Source organism: Jaculus jaculus, chromosome 8, assembly GCF_020740685.1.
Source record: "Jaculus jaculus isolate mJacJac1 chromosome 8, mJacJac1.mat.Y.cur, whole genome shotgun sequence".
NCBI classification, from domain to species: domain Eukaryota; kingdom Metazoa; phylum Chordata; class Mammalia; order Rodentia; family Dipodidae; genus Jaculus; species Jaculus jaculus.
This window is the reverse complement of record NC_059109.1, coordinates 7,635,349-7,659,886: the sequence shown is the minus strand read 5'-3', so window position 1 is coordinate 7,659,886 and position 24,538 is coordinate 7,635,349. Positions and strand designations below refer to the sequence as shown.

The window sequence follows — 24,538 nt, the reverse complement described above, 5'->3', positions numbered from 1 at the left end:
GGGTTTTTGTTGTTGTTGTTTTTTACGGGGATTGGGGGTTGAGGTAGGGTCTCGTTCTTGTTCAGGTTGACATGGAATTCACTATGCAGTCTCAGGCTGGCCTTGAACTCATGGCTATCCTCCTACCTCTGCCTCTCAAGTACAGGGATTAAAAGCGTGCACCACCACACCCGGCTTGACCTTGACTTTTTTGTGGTCCCGCCTAGGCAAAGAATCTAGCTGCAATGAGATGTGATGCCTTCCCCATGTGGTTGTTTTGAGAACATGATGGTGCACAGAGAGCCTAGTCCAGTGCCTTGTGAACTTGGCAGGACCCAGCAGAGAGAGGGTGTTCAGCGAATAGTCACCATTAGCAATTCACTCGCTATAGAAATACAAAATGTTCCAGGTGTGGTGGCTCATGTCTATAATCCCAGTACTAGAGAAGCTAAGGTAAAAAGGATCACCATGAGTTCAAGGACAGCCAGGGCTACAGAGTGAATTCCAGGTCAGCCTGGGCTAGGGTAAGACCCTACCTCAAAGAAAAGAAGAGAGGGAGGAAAGAAAACAGAAGAAAGAAAGAGAAAAGAGAGAGGAGGGGAGAAAGAAAGACAGAGAGAGAGAAGCCAGGTGTGTGGTGCACATCTTTAGTCCCAGCACTCGGGAGCAGGGGTAGGAGGATCAGTGTGAGTTTGAGGCCAGCCGGAGACTCCATAGTGAATTCCAGGTCAGCCTGGGCCAGAGCAAGACCCTACCTTGAAAAGCAAAAAACAACCAAGAAATAAATAAATAGGAAGGAAGGGAAGAAAGAAGGAAGGAAGAAGGAAAGGAAGGGAGGGACGGACGGAGGAAGAGAAGGACGGAGGGAGGGAGGAAAAAACATAGAATGAGAAGTTTTTGTTTGGAGCAGAGGGCTGCTGTTTTATGTGTGCGCGCACACACATGCCAGTACGTGTGGGTGTGTGCACATGTGAGTGTACATGCACGTGTGTGCTCATACATGTGGGGGCTAGAAGGCAGCCTCGGGTGTCATAATCCTCCACTTCTTGAGACAGGATCTCTCAGTGGCCTGGAACCCGCCAAGTGGGCTAATCAGGCTGGCCAGCAAACCTCACAGATCCTCCTGTCTCTGCCTCCCCAGCACTGGGCTGGCCCGCACCCCCGACCGGCACACCCTACCGCAGCCAGCATGTCTAATGGGTTACAGGGAATGAAGTCAGGTTCTCGTGCTTGACAGGCAGTACTGGCTGAGCCGTCTCCTCAGCCCTTGTTTCTGTGCCGAGGAAGGCATCATTGCCCCAGTTGCAAAAAGACGAAGAAAACAGAAGGCTTCTATTTCTGCTACCGGGGCTTCCTGTGCCTGTGGCTTGGGGAACCCTGCATAGTGGGTCCCTGGCAATCAGATAAGCCCAGATCTGGGGTTTTGCAAGATCTGGACCCTGGTTCCAGAAGTTAGCCACAGGGCTTGGGCGGTCTAACCTTGAACCTCCATGTTCTTACTGGTAAAAGCGGCCCGGTGTTCACCTCAGACCAGTGCCATCAGGGCGGAGTCCGGGAAGCAGGTGGACCATACCAAGTTCCTTCTATAGGACATGACAACTCCGCCTCTGTGGGGCTAAGAAACCCAGCATGGGGAGCTGGAGAGATGGCTCAGCAGTTAAGGCGCTTGCCTGCAAAGCCTAATGACCAGGGTTCGATTCACCAGTACCCACATAAAGCCAGATGCACAAGGTGGCGCATGTATTTGCAATGGGTATAGGCTCTGGTGCAGCCATTCTTTCTCTCTCTCTCTCTGTCTACCTATTCTCTCTCAGCTTGCCAATAAATACATAAATAAATGACAATTTGAAATTAAAATGAAACCCAGCATGACCACAGAGAGAATCCTCAGAGGATGAGCAGCTAGCACTGGCAGCCCGCAGCCACCCTGTGAGGACAGCGTCAGGACACAGAACACGGCCACGTAGCAACAGATCACCCTGAAGCTCTCTGCCTGTCTCCAGGCCTCGCCGCGATGCTGACTTCTGTGGGGCAGGCTGAGTGCTCACGCTGCCCGGCTTGCTCAGACCCTGGAGCCTGCGCTTCAGAGCCCAGTCGTGGAGAACGGGCCACGGTTCTGAGGTCACCCTGAGCCTCGGCTGGTTTGGACAAAGACGCGAGGCAGGCGGCCTGGGATGGGCTCTCTCTCTCTAACCAGGAACCGCTGCCTGCATCTTCCATGGGCATTCCAGAGGACAGAGGTGGCTGCCACCAAGGGGAGGGGGCGGGGGTTCCTGGAGTCCAGCTGCCACCCAGAGGCTCCAGGAGGAACTCACAGGGTCATCTTGGGATGCCCTTGAACGCTGTCGTGGGCCCTGGCCATCACACTTGCCCCCGCCCGTGTTGGTGTAACCCCCCGACGTCTTCCTCCTTCAGGAATCTCAGAGGACGCGGCGGTGCCCACCGCGCCCGACCTCCAGGACGAGCAACTGCGGACACAGCTGGAGGAAGAAAAATGCAGGTGGGCTGCCTTTTGGGCATACGCAGCCTGACCCGGGCCACCCGTGGACCTCCGGGATTCCCTGGAGGTACCCAAGGCTAGAACTCCTGGAGACTCAGGTCACTGGGTCTCAGTCAGCTAGAGGGCAGAAAGCCGGGACGGGGTGGGGGGTGTCGCTGTCTAGGACCACCACAACCACCACGGCCCAGGCAGGAGGCCAGGCGCAAAATGCAGCGAGCCAGGCCCCAGAGGCAGCCAGCCCGGTGCGCTGCTGCCACCCAGAGGAAGCGAGAGGAATTCCCGCTGTGGTCTCTCACCTCCTCCCTCCTCGATCTTGGGAAGTCACCTTAGCCACTGAGGGACCCTAAGTGACCTTGCTTGCTGAGTGAGGCGCTTCCATCATAAACAGGGGTGCGGCACCCCAATCCAACAGCTTAGTCCATTGAGTCATTCACACATTCAGCGTGTCTGTTGGCTCCTCAAGTGACCTGGCTCAGTAGGGTCTGGAGACACTCCTCGGGTCTCCTTAAAGTTGCTGGTCATTCCAGCACTCCCCTACACTCCCGTTCCCCACCTATACACCCCGAGCACTGCCGACGCCCAGCAGCCCACCACCTCACACCCTCAAAGCAGCGTCACCCGACAGCTGGTCTCGGGTCACTCCTGACAGCCGGGCACTACCTGCTCCCACAGTGTCCCTCTGCTGTCTCCTCCTCCTTGCTGAGCTCCTGGGGTGAACCTCCCCAGCTCTCCTTGCTGTCCTTGCTTTCATCTCACCCCATTCTTCTGCACCTGCCCATCGCCTCCCCACGGTCCGCCTGTCCAGCCGCCGCATCACCTCCCAAACCACATGGTGTCCTCAGCTTGGCTCTTGGCCCGTTTGCTGTGGGCGGTTTCTGACTCATGGGCGCATTCCAAAAACCAGTACGTGGGCCAGTGAGCGCACTGTCGCTTTGATCCTGGGCAGGAAGATGAAGCAAGGGAACGGTGAGGTCGTGAAGAGTGCGCTTCTGGAGCCAGGATGTCTGGGTTCGAATCCTGGCTCCTCTGTCTCTGCTGTGTGTAGAGCAGCCCTCGGTTTCTCGTTTGCCCAATGGCGGGGGGAACGGCCCTGTCTCGTTCTTTGGACTGGGAAGGGGTTAGATGGATGAGTATATCTGGAGCCCCTGGCCCAGTGCGGACTTATGTTAGTTACAGTCCTCTTGCTGTGATCAGTACCTGACAGGAAGCAACTCCATGAGAGGATTCCTTTTGTTTGTTTTGTTTTGTTCTGTTTTTTTTTCAAGGTAGGGTCTCACTCTAGCACAGGCTGACCTGGAATTCACTATGGAGTCTCAGGGTGGCCTCGAACTCACGACAATCCTCCTACCTCTGTCTTTCGAATACTGGGATTAAAGGCGTGCACACCACGCCCGTCTTTGGAAACAGTTGCTTTTAGTTCAGCCATGATGGCTTGGACTCTCAAGCTGTGACCATGAGACAGCTGGTCACATTCAGTCCACACTCAGGAAGCAGAGAGCAGTGGATGCTTGAATCTCCTGCTTCTTTTTTATTTTTTACTCAGTCCAGGACCCCAGCCCAAGAAATGGTGCCACCCATAATTAGGGGAGAGGTTCTCCACTTCCCAGTTAAACCTTTCTGGAAATACCCTTATAGACACACCCAGAGATGTTTCCATGGTGATCATACATCCAGTCAAGTTGCCAGCCAAAACTTAACCATCACACTTCTCAATGCTCAATAAAAGGAAGTTCTCGTTCTTGGAAATGATCCCCGTGGGCCTAACACACACACACACACGCACACGCACACACGCACACACACACACACACACACACACACACACACACACACAAAGCCTCACTGTCTTCCTCTCTCATGGACTCAAAGCCCAGTGCCACGTCCTAACCTTGGCAGGTTCTCTCAGGCCCCAGCCCCAATCCCAGGGCAGCACTGCCAGGCTTGGGAGGCACAGGTCGCCAGCCTTGGCAGTCACTCACCCTCCGTCCACGCCGCTGGCCTTCAGCGCTGCCTCGCTGCCTCTGCTCTGGCCCCGCTGTAGGTACAAAACCATGTTCACGCGCCTGAAAGCCCTGAAGGTGGAGATCGAGCACCTGCAGCTGCTCATGGACAGGGCCAAGGTGAAGGTGCAGAAGGAGTTCGAAGCTTGGTGGGCAGAGGAGGCCACCAGCCTGCAGGTATGGTCTGGGCACCATCGGGTAGCTGGGAGACAGTTGCATACCCCAGGAGACAGGAAGAGTAAGGGGCTTTGAGTCTCTGGCCCCAGAGCTGTCCCCCTTGACTGGAGAAACAAGCACTTACTTGAATAACAGGAACCCAGGCAGGAGTCCTGGGCTGGGGAGATGGCTCAGTGATCAAGGCGCTTGCTTACAAAGCCTGATGGCCCCCTGGTTCAATTTCCCATCCACCCACATGCAGAAAGTGGTGCAAATGTCTGGTGTTTCTTTGCGATAGCAAGAGACCCTGACACACCCATACACACATGTGCAAACTCACACGTGCAAATAAACAAAAAAGCCCAAGGTTCACTGTTTCCCACTGTGCTATGGGAAGGTGAGGGGTGTAAGAGGCAGTTCTGCCACTGCTGGGCTTGCCACCGCCACTTTGTCTGGGGGCACTGCAGAGATTACATCCACAGGGTCCCGTGTATGTGCATATTAACTATAGAAATTTTGGAAGATCTAGAAAACAGCAAGAAGGAAGTAGAAATCACTTGGATCCTTCCACTTAAGAAGCACCATGTTGATTTCTATTACTTAGTCTCTTTCTCCACAGTTGCCATCAGTATGGGTTTCCATTGTTTGGAGATGGTGGCTGTTTTAAGGACTTTGATTTGGTCTGTTGACCACACCAGGGCTCAAGCTTCATTCATAGCAGGCAAGCATTCTGCCACTGCGCTGCACTCCAAATCCCTCAACACGTTTTGGAGAAGAAGTCTCAAGGCAGGTTCTCACTGTAGCCCAGGCTGACCTGGAACTCTTTCTGTAACCCAGGCTCACCTTAAATTCATGGTGCAACCGTCCTTCCTCAGCCTCTGAGTCCTGGGACCAAAGGCGCCCTTACCATGCCCATTTCCAAACCCTCAATATGTTTTTAGACAAACAGAATCACAGGGCTGGAGAGATGGCTTAGTGGTTAAAATGCTTGCCTGCAAAGCCAAAGGACCCAGGTTCAACTCTCCAGATCCCACGTTAGCCAGATGTTACACATGTCCACTAGGTGGTGCAAGTGTCTGGAGTTTGATTTCAGTTGCTGAGGCCCCAGCGTCCCAGTCCTCTCCCTCCCTCCCTCCCTCCCTCCCTCCCTCCCTCCCTCCCCCCCTCTCTCTCTCCCAAAAATGAGAAGAATAAAAATTTTTAAAAATAAATCATTGACACCAGGCATGGTGGCACACACCTTTAATCCCAGCACTCAGGAGGCAGAGGTAGGAGGATCGCCATGATTTCGAGGCCACCCTGAGACTACATAGTGCATTCCAGGTCAGCCTGGACTAGAGTGAGACCCTACCTCGAAAACCAAAAATAAAAAATAAATAAATAAATCATAATGGTCTTCAAGTAACATGGTGGCCTTGTCTTGATTGTTTAGAATGACTATTTTCTTCATATCATAATTCTTTGGTATAATTCTCAGCTCTTACTATTTTCATCACATGAATATATTTTAATCAGTTTAACCAATCTGCTCTTGAATATTTTGGGTTGCTTTTAGTTTTTCACTCAAATTATATTTGTAGATAGATTTTTGGATATTTCTTAGACAAATTCCTGGAAAGACTCTGTGATATTATGAAGGTGGAAATTACCTGCTAGGGAGTCTCAGTGAAGGGCCCAGTTTCCCCATGTCACCCAACTTTTATAGCTGGCTGTCATCCCTATACCCTCCTTCAGAATTCTATATCTAGGGCTCTGGGTGTTGCTCCGTGGAGGAGTGCTTGCCTAGTCTGCCTGAGGCCCTGTGGTAGTTTGAAGGTGATAGTTTAAGTGTAAGCCCCATAGACTCAGGTGTTTTATTAAAATTGAACTTCCTGGCGGGCATGATGGGGCACGCCTTTAATCCCAGCACTCGGGAGGCAGAGGTAGGAGGATTGCTGTGAGTTCAAGGCCACCCTGAGACTACATAGTGAATTCCAGGTCAGCCTGGGCTAGCATGAGACCCGACTTCAGAAACCCCCCGCCAAAAAATTGAACTTCCTACTTGAGCCCCTAGCAGGTAGATTCCTGCTAGAGGGAGTGTGTCAGTGGGCGGATCTAGGTTCAGCTTTCCTAGGTGTGTACAGAGAAGTTTGAGCTCTTGATGGTATAGGTGGTTTATTTTTCTTTTTATGTATTAGAAAGTGAAAGAGAGATAATGGGCACACCAGGGCCTCCAGCCACTGCAAACAAACTCCAGTTGCATGCACCACCTTGTGCATCTGGCTTATGTGGGACCTAGGGAATCGTGCCTCGAACTGGGGTCCTTAGGCTTCACAGTCAAGAGCTTAACTGCTAAGCCATCTCTCCAGCCCATGGTGTTGGTGTTTTGCTTGCTATGGTTGTTTCTGTCTGCCTGGGTCTATGGAAATAAGTTGCTTCTTCACCCCTGGCAGAAGTTCTGGATTTCATAAGCCTGAAATAAACCCCTTCTTCCCATAAACTGTCTGGTTGGATGTTCATCCCAGCAAGAAGGAACTGACCACAACAGGCTCCAAGTTCCTTCCCCAACACTGTGGGGAAAAGTCACCAAGATTACACCAAGAACCAGCTTCCCATGTCTTTGAACTTCAGCTAACATTAAATCCGTCTTGGGCTCACAGGAAAGCTCTCCAGCAGAGAGCTCCTCCCACCTCCGGAAGTCGGCCACCCAGATGTCGGAATCCCAGCAGGACCTCTGCCAGCCCCGGTCCGGTAAAAGGTCAGGAGAAGACCTCCAAGTATGTCAAAGTCCCCAGGAAAGGTCCCGCCTGTCTCTCTCTCTCTCACTCTCTTGCTCTCTCTCTCTCTCTCTTTTAATTTATCTATTTGATAGAAAGAAAGAGGCAGAGCAAGAGAGAGAGAGAGAGAGAGAGAGAGAGAGGGAAAATGGACACACCAGGGCTTCCAGCCACTGCAAACAAACTCCAGATGCATGCGCCACCTTGTGCATCTAGGTACATGGGTCCTGGGGAATCGAACTGAGGTCCTTTAGCTTTGCAAATAACTGCCTTAACCGCTAAGCCATCTCTCCAGCCCCCACCTGTCTCTTGAGGCTGTGTGGTCTTGAAGAATGGCTTGCTTTCGCTATTTAGTTAGTTCTAATGTGGGCTGGAGAGATGGCTTAGCAGTTAAGGTGTTTGCCTGCAAAGCCAAAGGACCTCGGTTTAATTCCCCAGGACCCACGTAAGCCAGATGCACAAGGTGGTACATGTATCTATGGTTCATTTGCAGTGGCTAACCCTGGCACACCCATCGTCTCTCTCTCTCCCTTCCTCCCTCCCTCCTTCTTTCCCTCTCTCAAATAAATAAATAAAAATAATTAGTTCTGATGTTCAGCCAGCACACCACGGCAGCAAGAGAAAAGGGCTTCATGCTGCCTGAGTATAGGAGGAAGGGGCTGGAGGAGGGGAGAGAGAGAACGTGCAGAGGGTAAGCCGAGTCCAGCGGGAGAGGGCAGAAGATTGGAGCTGGGCACGGAGCAGTGCTCACAGCTGGGCACAGGCCTCTGGAAGGCCCTGGGTGGGTGACACAGCCCGACAGAGAAAGCGCCTGCCATCCCATTAGAACACTGGTGCTGCGCAGGTCTGTGTGAGTTTTCCTAGTGAGACATGAACAGACACATCTTCACCCCAGACAGCGGACTGACAACAGACCAAAGACGCCGTGCCACTCAGGTCTGACTCACTGAACGAGTGTGTTTATTGGGCTTACAGAGCGTGCACAAGGGCTTACGTACAGATGACTGAGGGGTGACTTCCAGATGACTGAGGGGTGAGCATGGGTAACTCAAAGACAGCTGCATCACCCCAAAGCCCACGTAAGCCGCACGTGTGCTTCGAGCCCCGATGCAGGCCTGGCAGGCAGCAGTCTCCCTTCCCCAGCTGTTACCTTGAGACTCTTGTCAGTCAGTAACTTCTGGAGGCTTCTGGGTGGTCTACGTGCTCGCATGAGGGGTCCCCGTCCTGCCCTGAGGCATCATGGCACCTGACACACCCTCTGTGAACAGCCCGCAGGGCAGAGCTAGCCAGGGTGCTTCTCAGTTCTCCAAAGACGCAGCCTTGGCTTTTCTTGCTAACACGAACAAAGTCCCCCAGTTATTTCTCAAGGGTCCTTCCTTATAGTGCCAAGCTATGTACGATGGAAGTGATGTGAGGATGTCAGCCCCGCCTTGCCCAGACCCCCAGGCACAGAGAGATTGTCGTGGGCTCAGGGTCACCTAGTTAATAAGTGGAGTGCCCCGGGTTTTAACCAGGCTTGTCAGAGTCTTGTCACTACCCTCATTCCTCACGTCAAACTGGTCTTCAGTCAGTGATGGTCTGTTATGGGCACGTGAACATGGCACAGCTTAGAAGAGGCCAGCCTTTCTCCGCCCCATGGTCTCCACCCAACACCTAATCCTCCTGCTCGGGCCTTGTATGTGGCAGGTCTCCCTAGAGAAAGAGCCAGTGGAGCACGTGTGTGTGTGTATGCATGTATGTGTGTCTGCGAATCATGAACAGGATATTTTTTTTTTTTTTTACTTTTTTCTTTTCTCAAGGCAGAGTCTCACGCTAGCCCAGGCTGACCTGGAATTCACTGTGTAGACTCAGGGTGGCCTCAAACTCACGGCGATCCTCCTACCTCTGCCTCCCGAGTGCTGGGATTAAAGGCGTGCACCCGGCTGTGCTCAGGATTTATTAGATGGGCCTACACAAGAGGGGTTGCGTGGTCCAGCAACGCTGGCAAGGCAGTGGCTGCCCCGTCCTTGAAGCTGGGGACTCAGCAGTTCCAATCCAGTGCTGAAGGCCTGCAGCTCACAGGAGAGTCTCTGGTTTTGAGCTCATGTTGGAAAAGCTGCACCAGGGACAGACACACGCAGGAGGAAGTACAGGCAGCAGAAAACAGCCCCTCCCCCCCCCACCTCACGCCTGGGCCTCCAGTTGGAAGGTACCACCTGCTCCGGGGGAGAAGTCGATGCAGCCTCTGTGGAAACGCCCTCACAGGAGGTGTGTCTCCCAGGTGACTCCAAATCCCACCGACTGAACAACACCAACCATCACAGCTTTCCATTCTCTCCATAGATCCACAAAATCTGATTTTCGATTTTCCAAAGGGGATAGTGTTCAAAGAGCAATCCTCTGCTTCCTTACACAGCTAGAGGAAGGGCTGGGGAGGTGGCTCAGTAGGTAAAATCACTTGCTTGCAAAGCCTACTGGCCTGGCTTCAGATCGCCCGTACCCACGTAAAGGCAGGTGCACAAAGTGGTGCATGTGTCTAGAGTTAAGTTTGTAGTGACAGGAGGCCCTGGCACATCCATTTTCATTTCTCTCTCTCTGTTTTCTTTCTCCTCACAAATAAATAATACATTTTTTTAAAGACAGAAGCTGAGCCAGGTGTGGTGGTATACACCTTTAATCCTAGCACTTGAGAGGCAGAGGCAGGAGGATCACTGTGAGCTCAAGAGCAGCCTGAGACTACATAGTGACTTTCAAGTCAGCCTGGGCTAGAGCAAGACACTACCTCGACAAAAAAAAGGAGGAAGAGGAGGAGAAGCTGGGCATGATGGCACGTGTCTTTTTACCTGTACAATTTTTAAATTTATTTATGACAGTGGGGGAGGCAGATAGAGAGAAAATGGATGCTCCAGGACCTCCAGCCATTGCAAACACACTCCAGATGCCTGCACCACCATGTACATCTGGCTTATGTGGGTCCTGGGGAATTGAACCTGGGTCCTTAGGCTTCGAAGGCAAGCACCTTAACCACTAAGCCATCCCTCCAGCCCAACCTATATAATTTTCAGATAGATAATAAAGATTTGAAAGCATAAAAGAGAGAAAGAAAGCCAGGTCTGAGAGAGAGGCTATGACTCCTTAACTCTTTAACTCTGCAGTTGGGGTCCTGGGATTCAAAGGTGTGCAACGGTGTCCTCATTTAGACATTCACAAAGGGTGTAGCATGTGGTTCCAGCCATGACTGACTCCTCCCGCATCACGGCTTTGGGCACGCCATCCCCCCCTTACACTTTGGGCTCCCCTTACGTCATCTGTGAAGCACACCAAGGTCTCTCAGACACGGCCGTCACTCTATGAGCAGGAGCCTATTCCGTGCCCTTCAAGAGCCGGGCCTGCTTTCCACCTGCGCTCCACGCAGCCGCTCTGGCTACCAGCGGTTCAGGCTGTAGTTGGTCCTCTAAGGTTCAAGCTCTGAAAGCCTGGAGCTTCGGTCCTGGGGGGTAACTCACACTAAACACTCAGGAAATCTAGTCATTGTTAATGCTACCTATCTGGACTTATTAAGCAAGAGATAATTCAGTGTGTGTGTGTGTGTGTGTGTGTGTGTGAGTCTGTGTGTGTGTTTATGGGCACGTATGCACGCGGAGCACACGTGGAGGCCAGAGGACAGCCTCAGGGGATGGGTCCTCTGCTTCCACCTTCCTGGAGGCAGAGTCTCTCTTGTTTGCTGCCGAGAAGGCCAGACTAGCCTGCCCATGAGCTTCGGGATCCTCCTGACCCCACCTCTCATCGTCATAGGCTTGTCGGAATTACAGACATCTGCTCCACGTTGCGTCTGCCTCTGTGTGGGCGCCGACTGGTTTCGAACTCCGATCAGCAGGTTTGTGCGGCAAGCACCTTTAACCACTGAGCCACCTCTCCAGCCCCGAGAGATCATTCATTCTAATTCCTGATATGATCCATCTTCACATGGTAACAGTTAGAAGTGCCAAAGGCTGGCTAGACAAAAAGCGGGGGCAAGACCCCAACGACACCCTCCCGGGGCTTACAGAAACGGGGCTGTGGCATCCGGGCGTTCTCAGGCAGCTCAGCTACCAGAGGAGCCCTTTCTCTGGGGATCTCCCAAGCCTTCACCCTGTGCCATCCTCCTGCCTGAGTTGGGTGAGGCAACAGACCAGGCAGCTGGCTTCCGAAGGGGGGGCGCTGCTCTTCTCCATTGCCATGGTGCGTTGGCGCTCTCCGTCTCCATCTCTTCTGCTACCAACTCCCAGCCCCCAGCAGTTTGGCAGCTGCCCTATGAGCTCCCCCTGGCATCTAAAGAAAGGCTCACGGGGAGCTCATGAAGTTAACGGGCCATCTGTGTGCCGATGACTTCGTCGCGCAGATCTGCTACTGCCTCCAAACTGCCCTTGACCTGCTGTAAAGGAAACACCTGGAGAGGGAAAGGCCTTGGCTCGGCCAGGCCTGCTGCAAGAGAGGGCCGCTGTCCTCTAAGAACGCACGCAGCCTGCCACCTAGCGGCTGCCTCTGGTCCTGCAGCAGCCTTCACCCAGACCCAACTGAGAGGCGTGCCACCCTCAGGGCACCTTAGAGAGTCTCTAGACGGATAGAAAGTGAACTTTGGGCATGAGCCGAAAATGGGGAGGGGGGAATGGGCTCTGAGTTCCTTTCCTGGTTTTTGGTGGGGGTTTTGGGGGGGTTGCCCATGGTCCTGAGCAGGCCCAGGATAAGAGGCCCCTGTTGCCCACTACAGTGGGAGAGGGCAGAAGACCAGAACTGGGCAAGGAGCAGTGCTTACAGCTGGTTGTGGGCCTGTGGACGACCCTGGACAGATGATTCGACCTTCCAAATCCAGCCCACCTGTGTGTCGCCCAGACCTGCCTCAGCCTGCGTGTCCCCAACCGTGAAAGGAAGGTCCCAGCTAGACTGATTGGGCTCCTGTCGGCTCTGACATCATCTCTCCAGAACCACCCCAGCACATGGAAGAGGACCCGCCCCCACAGTCTAACCGAGACTAGGGACGCATGGGAGCAAACCTCACCCTTCTTCTCCCAAGAGGGGTGCCCCCACCCCCATATCTGCAGCCAGGAGTCCGGGGTGTACGCATCATGCAGCCATGCTAGCATTTGATGAGCTGCCAGATGCTCCCCCCTTGGGAGGCCACCCCAGGGCAGAGGTGTGGGCAGGGGGAAACCCAGAGTGTGCCTCTTGGAGACCCAGCCTAGAGCCAGTCAGTGGAGCAGGGAGGCCAAAAGGCATAGATCTGATAACTCAGAGGCATGGTGAGCCCCAGGCCTGGCCTCATCTTAAGCCAGCCTGAGCCTCTCTCTGCCTCTACATACAAGACCGTGGCATCCCCGTCTGAGAAGACTGGTTTGTTGGTTTTTTTTTTTTTTTTTTCATTGCCATGACAAAATGCCTGAGAAAAGCAACTTGAAGGAAGAAAGGTTCATGTGGACTCACAGTTTCAGTCCAAAGCCTTTGCTTTTGGCCTATGGTGAATCAGAACATGATGGTGAGAGAGGATGTGACGGTTCAAAACTACCCTCCCCACGGGAGCCAGGGAAGAAGAGAGGCAAGTCAGAAAGGTCTGGGGACAAGAGATGCCCTTCAGGGCTGGATAGATGGCTCAGCAATTAAGGTGTTTGCCCGCAAAGCCTAACGATCCAGGTTTGATACCCCAGTGTTCACATGGGTAAAGCCAGATGCACAAGGTGGCATATGCATCTGGAGTTTGCAGGGCCTGGAGGCTCTGGTGAGACCATTCTCTCTGTCTTCTGTGTGTGTGTGTGTGTGTGTGTGTGTGTGTGTGTGTGTGTGTCTGTCTGTCTGTCTCTTTGCAAATAACTAAATAAGGAGCTGGAGAGATGGATCCGTGGTTAAGGCACTTGCCTACAAAGCCTAATAACTCAGGTTTGATCCCCCAGTACCCGTGTAAAGCCTGATGCACAAAGTGGTGCATGCATCTGGAACTCATTTACAATGGCTGGAGGCCCTGGTGTGCCTATTTTCTCTCCCCCCCACCTTGCAAATAAACAAAAATATTTTTAAAAAATAACTAAATAAAAATATTGGGCTAGAGAGATGGCTCAGCACTTAAGGCGCTTGCCTACAAAGCTTAACGACCCAGGTCTGATTGCCCAGTACCCACGTAAAGCCAGATTCACAAAGTGGCACATGAATCTGGAGTCCATTTGCTGCAGCTGGAGGCTCTGGCATACCCATATTCATTCTCTCTCTCTCTCTCTCTCTCTCTCTCTCCTTGCATAACTAAATAGAAGTATTTAAAAATAGCTAAAAATAAATAAGAATAACAGTCTGGGTGGTTCATATTTAATTGGGTGTTCGTTTGCTTTGGTTTGGTTTTGATTCTGCACCTCAGTGATAGGCAAGCCTTCAACCTCTGAGCTACATCCCTCACTCATTTGGTTTTCAATGTTTTTGTCACAGTCCCCAAGGCCGGGAAGTCCAAGACAGCACTGGCGGAGTGGATGTCTGGTAAGGGCCCCCATCCGGCTCCATCCTCCCACAGTGGCAGGGACAAGGGACACCTCAGGCGTTTCTTTCGTGAGGTCACCAGTCTCAGTCTTGAGAGCTTTGTCCTCACGTCCCGCCTCCTGTGGCATCCCTTGGTGGGGAGGGTTGTGAGTACAACATGGATTCTACAGCATGTTTCCTGGTTCAGTCCCTGGTGTGGGCTCCCTTCTTGACTTACAGACACCTGCTTCTTATGCCGTCCAGACAGACAGACAGAGTGCTCACATAAGGATATAAGGATACCAATCCCATCAGGAAGGTCCCACCCTCAATAGTGTCCCTAAGTCTAACCTTCCCCCACTCACCAAAAGCCTATCTCCAAACATCAATTTATTGAAGGTCATTACTCAAACAATTTGAATAGGACCCTTCTGTCCATAAGAGCCTTGAGTATCAACCCTGAAACAAGCTGACAAAAAGTAAAAGACATGGAGCCAGGCGTGGTGGCGCACACCTTTAATCCCAGCACTCAGGAGGCAGAGGTAGGAGGATGCCATGAGTTCAAGGCCACCCTGGGACTACATAGTGAATTCCAGGTCAGCCTGGACTAGAGCAAGACCCTACCTCGAAAAAACAAACAAAAAAAAAAAAATAAAAAGTTAAAGGCATGGCTTGGTATGCCAGTTTATTTTTGTTTTGTTGTTATTTGCAGTGATGTAAATGCCAGGAAAATCCTGCCCTCACCTTGCCCCAGCCGACGCAGTCTGGTGTCCAGCAACACCAGCACCCAGCTGCAAGGCAGGTCTGTATCTCTCTCTCTCCCTCTACCCCCCCTCTCTTTTTCTCTCATACTTGGGAGAGTCTCTGAAGTAAGCAAATTGGGCTCAAAAGCCTGCTTCCCCACAACCCAAGAGGCGCTTACCTAATAGCTGCAAACAAGTGCATCTGGCTTAATGCCAAACTCTGTCCCCTGAGAGCACCCCAGAAACTGTCACGTACCCAGACTCTCAGGACTGTGGAATGTGGCTGGAGAGGTAGCTCAGCAGTTAAGGCACTTGCCTGAGAAGCCTAAGGGCCTAGGTTAGACTCCCCAGAACCCATGTAAGCCAGATGCACAAGGTGACACATGTGTCTAGAATTCGTTTGCACTGGCTGGAGGCCCTGGGACACCCATTCTCTCTCTCCTCTCCTTCTCTCTGTCTCATTAATAAATATGTAAAAAAAAAAAAAAAAAAGACGGAATTTTCCCCCCAAGTACTTGGAGCTTTGTCCAGTAGTCTTGCTTCCCATCTCCTGGTAGAGAACATTCCAGAAGGCATAAAAGGGAAGAGCAGCTGGGGGGCATTGCTCCCAGAGCCCACTGTGTCCTGGCAGGCCTGACCTCGAGGCCAGATCTGTGCACTCAGGGTGGTCCAAGTCTTCTCAAGGACTCTCGCCAGCGAGAACCACTGGTGCCCCGTGACTGGCAGGGGAGTGTGCCATTCTGAGATCTCCTGAGGGGCCTGCTCTCAAGCCTGGTGAAGAAAGATCAGGAGAAGGGCAAGCATCTCTTAGTGAGGGGATTGCTTTGAAATCCCCCCACAACCGCAAAGGAGGCTGGGAAGTGTAGTTTATTTCACTGTGGCACATTAGCTGAATAGGGTTATGGCTTTAAAGAGACAGGTCACTAATAACCTCTGCCTTGGGAGCACCTAGCTCTAAACTTTGATGTCACGTCTAAGTCGGGGTGCCGAAGGAGAAATGGGTGACAAATGTGGCTGGTTTGGGTAAGACTGGGCTGTGGAGGTGACAGGATGGAGCAAGTGTGAGAGAAAGCATATTGAACTTGAAAAATGAAACCGGAGGGGCACGGAGAGATGGCTCGGCAGCTAAGGCACCTGCCTGCAAAGCCAAGTGACCCGGGTTCAATTCTCCAGTATCCACATAAATCCAGATACACGAAATGGTGCGTGCACCTGGGGTTTGTAGCGACTGGAGGCCCTGGCATCTCTATCTCTCTGTATCTCTTCTCTCTATCTTTCTCTGTTTGCAAATAAATAAAAATATTTTCTAAAAATAAAAAATAAAAACAATAATAATGATGGGCTGGAGAGATGGCTTAGTGGCTGTGGCACTTGCCAGCAAAGCCAAAGGACCTAGGTTCAATTCCCCAGGACCCACGTAAGCCAGATGCACAAGGTGGCGCATGAGTCTAGAGTTCATCTGCAGTGGCTAGAGGTCCTGGTACACCCACTCTCTCTCCCTCTATCTGCCTTCTTTCTTTCTTTCTGTCTGTATTTCATAAATAAATAAAGTATTTTAAAGTGAGTCTGAAGAAGCAGCAGGAAGAGGAAACAGCTAGAGCAGACCCAAGGCTAGGAATGTGGTTGGTTAAAGTAGTGGAAAGAAGGCTGTTTTGGTCCCAAGGTCTTGGGGCGGGGTTAGAATTTACAGGACCTGGCTGGGCATGGTCGTATCTGCCTTTAATCCCAGCACTCACTCGGGGAGGCAGAGGTAGGAGAATCACCATGAGTTCAAGGACACCCTGAGACTACATAGTGAATTCCAGGTCAGCCTGGACCAGAGTGAGAGCCTACCTCAGAAAAAAAAAAAAAAAAGAATATACAGGACCTGAATGGTCATGACACAGATTCTGAATTTTGTCCCAAGGGCAATGAGAGAGCGCAAGGCAGGGAGGATTGGTGGCATGGCAAAAGCATCGATGTGGCTCCCACACAGATAGTAAGCGGCTGAGAGGCTCCTGGGAAGGTAAATGAGGAGTTCGGTTATAAGGCATAGTGAATTGTGACATGTGGTTGTCCCCAGTGTCCCCGAAAGACCGGTGTCATCTGTCCCTCTCACCGGAGACAGCCAGACAGACTCTGACATCCTGGCATTCGTCAGAGCCAGACAGAACATTCTGCAGAAGAAATGTAAGTATGCCTCCTGACTCTACTCTCCGGAACGTGGGTGCTGAGAGGAGGAAGCTTCCAGTACGTTCTTGCAGTCACACCTTTGCCACCTCCCATTAGCTGGACCTTGCTTCCAGAAAGGCCAGAGGGGCTGGGCCAGAGACACCAGGACCCCCCCCCCCGCAAGAAGGTGGACATTCTGGGGGTTTCTACTACACCTGGCCCGACTCCCTCTCCCCTCTGCCAGACCTTCAGCTCTTTTTGTTGTTGTTGTTGTTGTTTGTTTGTTTGTGTTTTTTGAGGTAGGGTCTCGCTCTAGCCCAGACTGACCTGGGATCCACTATGTAATCTCAGATCGGGCCCCGAACTCCAGGCAACCCTCTACCTCAGCTGGGATTAAAGGCGTGTGCCACGACACCCAGCCAGATCTTTTTGTCCTGTGTCTTCAGAGGTAGCTGTCTCTGTCGCAGAGCCTTCTCTAAACAGGAAAGGGCCGGGTGGCTGTTTGGTAATGTGTTGAAGCCCTGGCTGGAAACCTAGCTCTCCTATTGGACTGTGGTTCTTGCCAAGGAGCCATGGATGTAAACAGCACTTGAAGGCTGAGGATATGCGATCCATCACAGAGGAAAAACCTGGGAGGCAACAGGAAGAGGGGGAGGCCGCTCCCGGCTGTCCTCACGGGTCACTCCTCTTGGTCGCTGACCCTCACCATCTGCTGTGGAAGGGTGTCTTCCATCCCCCTGACACCTACAGGGACATAGTCCTCATGCCCTTCCCCAGACCTGAGTTTAGTCTGAGCCTCATCCCAAGAATCCAAAGGATTCATGTTACCTTGGCATGTCCAGAACTGCTTTTCTTTCTTTAAAAAAAATTGCTTTATTTTTACTTATTTATTGGAGAGCAACAGACAGAGAGAGAAAGAGGCAGATATATAGAGAGAGAATGGGAGCGCCAGGGCTTCAAGCCACTGCAAACAAACTCTAGACGCGTGCGCCCCCTTGTGCATCTGACTAACGTGGGTCGTGGGGAATCGAGCCAGGGTCCTTAGGCTTCATAGGCAAGCGCTTGACCGCTAAGCCATGTCTCCAGCCCCAGAACTGCTTTTCTTGATGTGTGTCTCTCAAGCCATTTTGCTAACATGAAATACCCAAGTAAACACTGGGGGTAAGTGATGTCATACATCAAATGGACATAGACGACATCTAAGGACATTCCACCCAAATACTAAAGGCTACACATTCTTCTCAGAAGTCCATGGAACTTTCTCTAAAATGGATTACATATTAGGACACAAAGAAAGTCTCAACAAATATTAAAAAAAAAAAAAAAAATGAAGGCTGAAGAGATGGCTTAGCAGTTTAAGGCACTTGTCCGTGAAGTCTAAAGGCTCATATTCAACTCCCCAGATCCCATGTAAGCCAGACGCACAAGCACACAAGGTGGCGCATACATCTGGAGTTCTATCACAGTGGATAGAGGCCCTGGTATACCAATTCTCCCCCCGCCCTTCCCTTTCTGTTACTCTCACTCTCTCTCTCTCATTACAAAAAGGCTAGTCTGTTGGCTTCTTATATGCTATTCAAACACATGGCAACAAAACTGGAAATTAACAGCAAAAGAAACTACAGAAAATACACAAGGTCAATGAAATTAAACAACACACTATTGAGTGATGAATAGGTCATTAAAGACATCAAGACAGAAATCAAAAACCTCCTAGAACTGTTTAAAAAAAAAAGGTAGGGCCAGGCATGGTGGTGCACGTCTTTAATCCCAGCACTCAGGAGGCAAAAGTAGGAGGATTGCTGTGAATTCAAGCACAGCCTGAGACTACATAGAGAGTTCCAGGTCAGCCTGGGCTACCGTGAGACCCTACCTCGAAAAATAAAAAATAAAAATACTTATAAGGTAAGGGGGCTGTAGAGATGGCTTAGAGGTTAAGGCATTTGCCTGTGAAGCCTAAGGACTCATGACTGACTCTCCAGGTCCTGTGTGAGGCAGACACACAAAGTGACGCAAGCGTTCAAGGTTGTACATGCTCATGAGGGGGCGCACGTGCCTAGAGTTTGATTGAAGGGGCTGGAGGCCCTGGTGCGCCAATTCTCTCTCTCACACACTCTCACTCTCTCACATAAAAAAAATGCCAGTCTGTTGGGCTTGTCTCAAAAAAAAAAAAAACAATTATAAGATAGGGCTGGGGAGATGGCTCAGCAATTAAAGGCACTTGCTTACAAAAGGTTCAATTCCCAATACCCATGTTAGCCAGATGTACAAGGTGGTGCATATATCTGGACCTCACTTGCAGTAACTAGAGGCCCTGGAGTGCACGCCTCTCTCTCTTTGTCACTCTCTCTCTCTCTCTCATAAATAATGTTTGAGAGTGACAGACAGAGAGAGGAAGAGGCAGATAGAGAGAGAGAGAATGGGCACGCCAGGGCCTCCAGCCACTGCACACAAACTCCAGATACGAGCGCCCCCTTGTGCATCTGGCTAACGTGGGTCCTGGGGAATCGAGCCTCGAACTGGGGTCCTTAGGCTTCACAGGCAAGCGCTTAACCGCTAAGCCATCTCTCCAGCTGCCCCAAAACTAAAGTATGTTTTAAAACACAGCAAATAAGGCCAGAGCCGGGAGAACCCAGGTGATCTACCCTCTCCCATGGGCCACACTGTCTTAAAAGAGACAGTCACCAAGAGCCACCCACTGGGCTGAGCCTTGGGAAGAGACCAAGATGGGCATGAGGGCAGAGCCAGGGGCCTCCGCCCGCCCTGCAGCTAAGAGCGTTGTTCTGCAAGCAAGCAGCTGGCTGCAAGTCATTCATCACACAGACGCTCCAAGGATCCAATTTGTATTCTCAAAGGAAAAAAAAAAAAAATCCTGCTTTCTTAGTGACCATGAGGACTCAAAGGAAGCCACAGGGAGGAGGGTGCAGGGTCTCTTTCCCGCCAGGTCAGGCCCTCTCCAGACACAGACTCAGGGCAGATGGCCCAGGGCCCACCACGCAGCACTTTGTAGGTGGCCCACTTATCAGGCAAACGGCAGCTGGGCACCATCGCAACCAAAGCCAGCGCAGGCTGGCCCTGCGCTCCAGGCTCTTGATTTAGCACGGGCCCTGTCAAGGCTTCTCTGGGGCACTCATTACTGGGAATTTGTGGCTATGGTGGGAACAAAAGCCCAGAGAGGGCGATTTAGCATAAGACTCTCAGACTGCACCAAGAGCCCAGATTAATAGGTTTGATTTAGGACTCCCAGAAATGCCCAAGGAACATTTATATCCCTGCCAGGGGCATCTGCAGACAGCTATATGTCCCCCACAAGTGGCGTTAGTCACCCACGGAATCAAACCCGCACCTCTCCACACTGCCAAGCGGGGGTTTTACGTTACCCCCTTTCTAGAAGTCCTCTTTGTTTTGCGTTTTGGCTTTTGCTTTCTCAAGGTAGGGTCTCGCCCTAGCTCAGGCTGACCTGGCTGGCATTCACGATGGAGTCTCAGGCTGGCCTCAAACTCATGGCGATCCTCCTACCTCTGCCTCCCAAGTGCTGGTACTAAAGGCGTGCGCCACCACACCTGGCGAAGCCCTTTTTAAAGTCTCCCTTAGCCCCCTCCATTTGGAATATCCCCATCCCAAAAGGACCCTAGGAGAGACCCCCATTACCACAGCCCCTTGGTGAGACCTCCCAGACCTTCAGACAAACCTCCCACTTGGCTAGAGGGAGCCCTTACTCCCTGGGCTGACAAAGAGCAGGAGACGGTGAGGAGCCAGACCTCAATCCGGGGCCTCGTCCGCCCTGCATGGGCTTGTGCAGGCTTCAGTGGGCCTCTCCAGAGACAATGTCCCTAAGTGTCTCTCAGTAGGGAAGGTGGCCTCTGAGGCAAGAGTTGGCCCCGTGTGGTGAGGTCGAATGTGTTTTAGCGATGTCTCTGACAGCACCTTCCATCCCAGGACCATGTGGTCACTGAGGTTCCGGTGCCCCGTGAAGTCCATGACTCAACCGGGGTGTACACAGAGAATGTGCCAGAAACATGCAGGTGCCTTCCTGGCCATTGCCTCGCCAGCCCATCTGGGACCCCAGGACCCTCAGGGTAGGCGTCAGTTCAGAACCTCTGCTCCCCCACCACCACCGGCGTCACCTAGCCCTGACCCACGCTGCTCATGGACAGTACAGAGGAGACCTCAGATCCAAGGTAGCCCCAGTTTTGCCCCCATCAGTTCTGGTACTGGAGAGATGAATGCAGAAGGGTAGAACCCTGGCTGTGAGCTGCAGTCACTGGCACATCCTCACAGATCCTGATCCTAGGAGTATGGCCTGGACAGGGTTTCTTAAGGCCTCCAGGAATTTGCAGTGTACCCCAGAGCTGAGATCCATGTGGGCTTCTTTCCCATCCTGAGATTGGATCAAGATTTGATTGGTCATTAAAAATAAGGGCTGGAGAAACGGCTTAGCAGTTAAGGTGCTTGCCTGCAAAGCCAAAAGACCCAGGTTCGACTTCCCAGTACCCACGTAAGCAAGATGTACAAAGGGATGTACGCATCTGGAGTTCATTTGCAGTGGCTGGAAGCCCTGGCAAGCCCATTCCCCCACCCTCCTCTCTCTCTCCCTCCCTCCCTACCTGCCTATTTCTGTATCTCTCTCTATCTCAAATAAATAAATAAAAATAATTTTTCAAAAAAGACATCAAAAGCCAGGCGTGGTGGTGCACACCTTTAATCCCAGCACTCAGGAGGCAGAGGTAGGAGGATTGCCGTGAGTTCAAGGCCACCCCTATACTACAGAGTAAATTCCAGGTCAACCTGTGCTACAACGAAACCCTATCTCAAAAAAACAAAAAATAAATAAATAAGGACATCAAGCTAGAATGATGGCTCAGCAGTTAAGGCTCTTGACTGCAAGGCCTAATGACCCGGGTCCCATTCCCCAGTACCTACATAAAGCTGGATGCACAATGTGTGCACACGCATCTGGAGTTCTTTGACAGTAGCTAGAGGCCCTGGAGCACCCATTCTCTGTCTCTCTCTCTCTCTCTCTCTCTCTCCTCTCTCTTTGCAAATAAATAAAAATATCATTTTTAAAGGACCACCCCTGCTGAAATCCATAGGGAACTTACACACAGCATGGGCCCTGAAGGACCATGGGCTCTCCTGGCAGTTTCTACCCTCCTCGCCACGTTCAGTGGACAATGGGAGTCAGTAGTCCTTCCTCAGCAAGACCGCACAGACCTCCCTCCCTCCTCATCCACTGCTGGGCCCCATGGTCCACCTGGGTGGCAGTGGTCACTGCCCTGTTCTCTCCCATGTCACCCCTCAGCCGCAGCCTGCCTGCTCACAGCAATTGTTTTATCTTGTTTGTTTGTTTCGTTTTAAGATCTTTTTATTTTTATTTAGTTATTAGAGAGAGAGAATGGGCACACCAGGGCCTGTAGCCACTGCAAACAAACTCCAGACGCATGCGCCACCATGTGCATCTGGCTTACGTGGGACGTGGAGAATTGAACCTGGGTCTTTAGGTTTCGCAAGCATGCACCTTAACCGCTAAGCCATCTCTCCAGCCCTGTTTTGTATTGTTTTGGTTTTTTTGTGTTGTGTTCATCACTTCACCCAAGGATCTCAAAAGTTCTCTTATCATACCGGCCAAGCTTTAAGCAGATTACCTGTGTTCTCGCCAATTGCCCCGCCCCCCTAAAGAGCTGTGGAAGTTGTTAAAATGTGAATTCTGATGCTGCAAGCCCAGGGTGGAGCTCAAATTCTGCACTGCATTTGCATTTCTGTGTATAGGGTGTGTGTGCATGTGACTGTGCACGTCTCTATGGGGGGTGCACACGCATGTATAGGTGTGGGTGCACGTAGAGACCAGACGTCAACGAGACTCTACCTTGGAAAACCAAAAAGAAAGAGAGAGACTCTGTCTCAAAAAATAAGATGGCAGGCTGGAGAGATGGCTTAGCAGTTAAGCGCTTGCCTGTGAAGCCTAAGGACCCCGGTTCGAGGCTCGGTTCCCCAGGTCCCACGTTAGCCAGATGCACAAGGGGGCGCACGCGTCTGGAGTTCGTTTGCAGAGGCTGGAAGCCCTGGCGCGCCCATTCTCTCTCTCTCCCTCTATCTGTCTTTCTCTCTGTGTCTGTCACTCTCAAATAAAAATAAATTAAAAAATTAAAAAAAAAAAATAAGATGGGATGTGAGGGCGATCTGGCTGTGACATCTGTCACCCCATTGATAGCCAGGTTTATTTCGGCTGATCAGGCTGGCTAGGTGGGTGTCCCCTTCCTCCCTCACCGTTCCGTGTGCAAACCTCCCGAAGCTGCATGCTCAGTCGAAGAGGACGACCTTCCCCGAGTAGAGGAGGAGCGGTCTTTGGTCAAGGGTACATGAGTAGCTGTGCTCCCCTACTAGAACTTCCAAACAAGCTCTCAAAATATAAGATGGGAAGCCGGGCGTGGTGGCGCACGCCTTTAATCCCAGCACTTGGGAGGCAGAGGTAGGAGGATCGCCATGAGTTTGAAGCCACCCTGAGAATACAGAGTGAATTCCAGGTCAGCCTGAGCTAGAGTGACACCCTACCTCGAAAAAACAATCCACACACACACATATATATATTGTATGTATGTATGTATGTATGTATGGATGGATGGATGGATGGATGGATAGATAGATAGATAGATAGATAGATAGATAGATAGATAGATAGATAGATAGATAGATAGATAATAGAGAGCAATTGAGGAAGGCATCTGATGTCAACCTCTGGCCTCCACTTGCACGTGCAACATGTGAACGCATATATACTCCATGCCCACCCACCCACCCCCTTGACACAAGCAAGGAGGGTCTCTCCTGAGGACGAAGTGGGAGCATCAGTGAAAACCCTGGGGTTCCTGGAAATGAGTGGGGGTGTCCACTGAGAGATGAAACCTTAACTCAGGATAGAGGCAGCCTCTCCTGCCAGAGCTTACAGAGTAAATTGGGCCTGATAAGCAGGGCATGGGTGCGGGGGTGGGGTGACCAGAAGCCTCCTCCCAGCCCCCTCAGTCCTAGAAAGAACATTAGTGCCCACAGGCACAGCCTTACCAATGGCATCCTATCTCCTTTCAGGCATGGGAAGCAACTGATTTTCCGAGGAGAGACCTGTGAGCCCATCCCCCACCCACCCACCCACCCACCACGCTGCTGCAAAAATGAGCTGCACATGACGGCACCAAGCCCCCACTCGTGGCCTCAGAAGCGACCAACGGGCCACTCATAACAGCTGGTGACTTAGAGGCCAGAGGACAGGAGCTGTGTTTGTGAGGACAGTATCTGAGAGTCCACCCAAGAAGCTAGGCAGGGTTGATGGAGAATGTCCTGTTGGTGCTTCTAGCAGAGCTGGGCAATGCCAGAGACCTAGGGGTTCGGCTCACTGTGGTAGATAACGATAACACCCTGGGACCCTGATCAACCCCCCACCCCCCGAGATGTAGATGTAGGTAAATTTTCCTGTGCGCAACACCGGAGAGCTGGTCGCAGCTGGTTGGCAGCCTATGGCCAGCAGCCTGCCTTTGCCCTAGCTGCTCAGGAATGACCAGACCATGGCAGACCAGATGAGGCTTCAGAGCCCCAGGCCATGTAGTGGAATGCAGAGTACATTGATGGCCAGCATCCCAAACACAAACTCTCCACCATCATCCCCCTTATGCCCTGGATGACTGTAGGCAGGGCCTATACCTACACGGTCTCCAGGGAACCATGTGCCCTGCGGTCTAAGGACCTCACAGCACCAGAGAACGAAGGAGCAACTCCCCAGAGCCCTGGAGCCAACTCGAGAGGCACAGC

The 24,538-nt window shown here is 51.7% G+C and overlaps 1 protein-coding gene across 3 annotated transcripts in view; it reads left to right on the top strand.

Moving 5' to 3' along the window:
• Nucleotides 1–23,878, top strand: part of Kif6 (kinesin family member 6) — a 391,803-nt gene extending 367,925 nt beyond the window's left edge. Inside the window, exons 17-23 of one of the 3 annotated variants that reach the window (XM_045157624.1) lie at nucleotides 2,395–2,479; nucleotides 4,521–4,656; nucleotides 7,275–7,372; nucleotides 13,818–13,865; nucleotides 14,557–14,646; nucleotides 16,650–16,756; nucleotides 23,822–23,878. In XM_045157624.1, the coding sequence (XP_045013559.1) occupies nucleotides 2,395–2,479; nucleotides 4,521–4,656; nucleotides 7,275–7,372; nucleotides 13,818–13,865; nucleotides 14,557–14,646; nucleotides 16,650–16,756; nucleotides 23,822–23,838 (581 nt within the window). In that variant the 3' untranslated portion in view covers nucleotides 23,839–23,878. Of the gene's footprint in view, nucleotides 1–2,394; nucleotides 2,480–4,520; nucleotides 4,657–7,274; nucleotides 7,392–13,817; nucleotides 13,866–14,556; nucleotides 14,647–16,649; nucleotides 16,880–23,821 lie in introns of those variants that run through there. The other 2 variants (XM_045157625.1, XR_006638595.1) reach the window with 2 other exon arrangements.
• The last annotated feature ends 660 nt before the right edge of the window (nucleotides 23,879–24,538 follow it).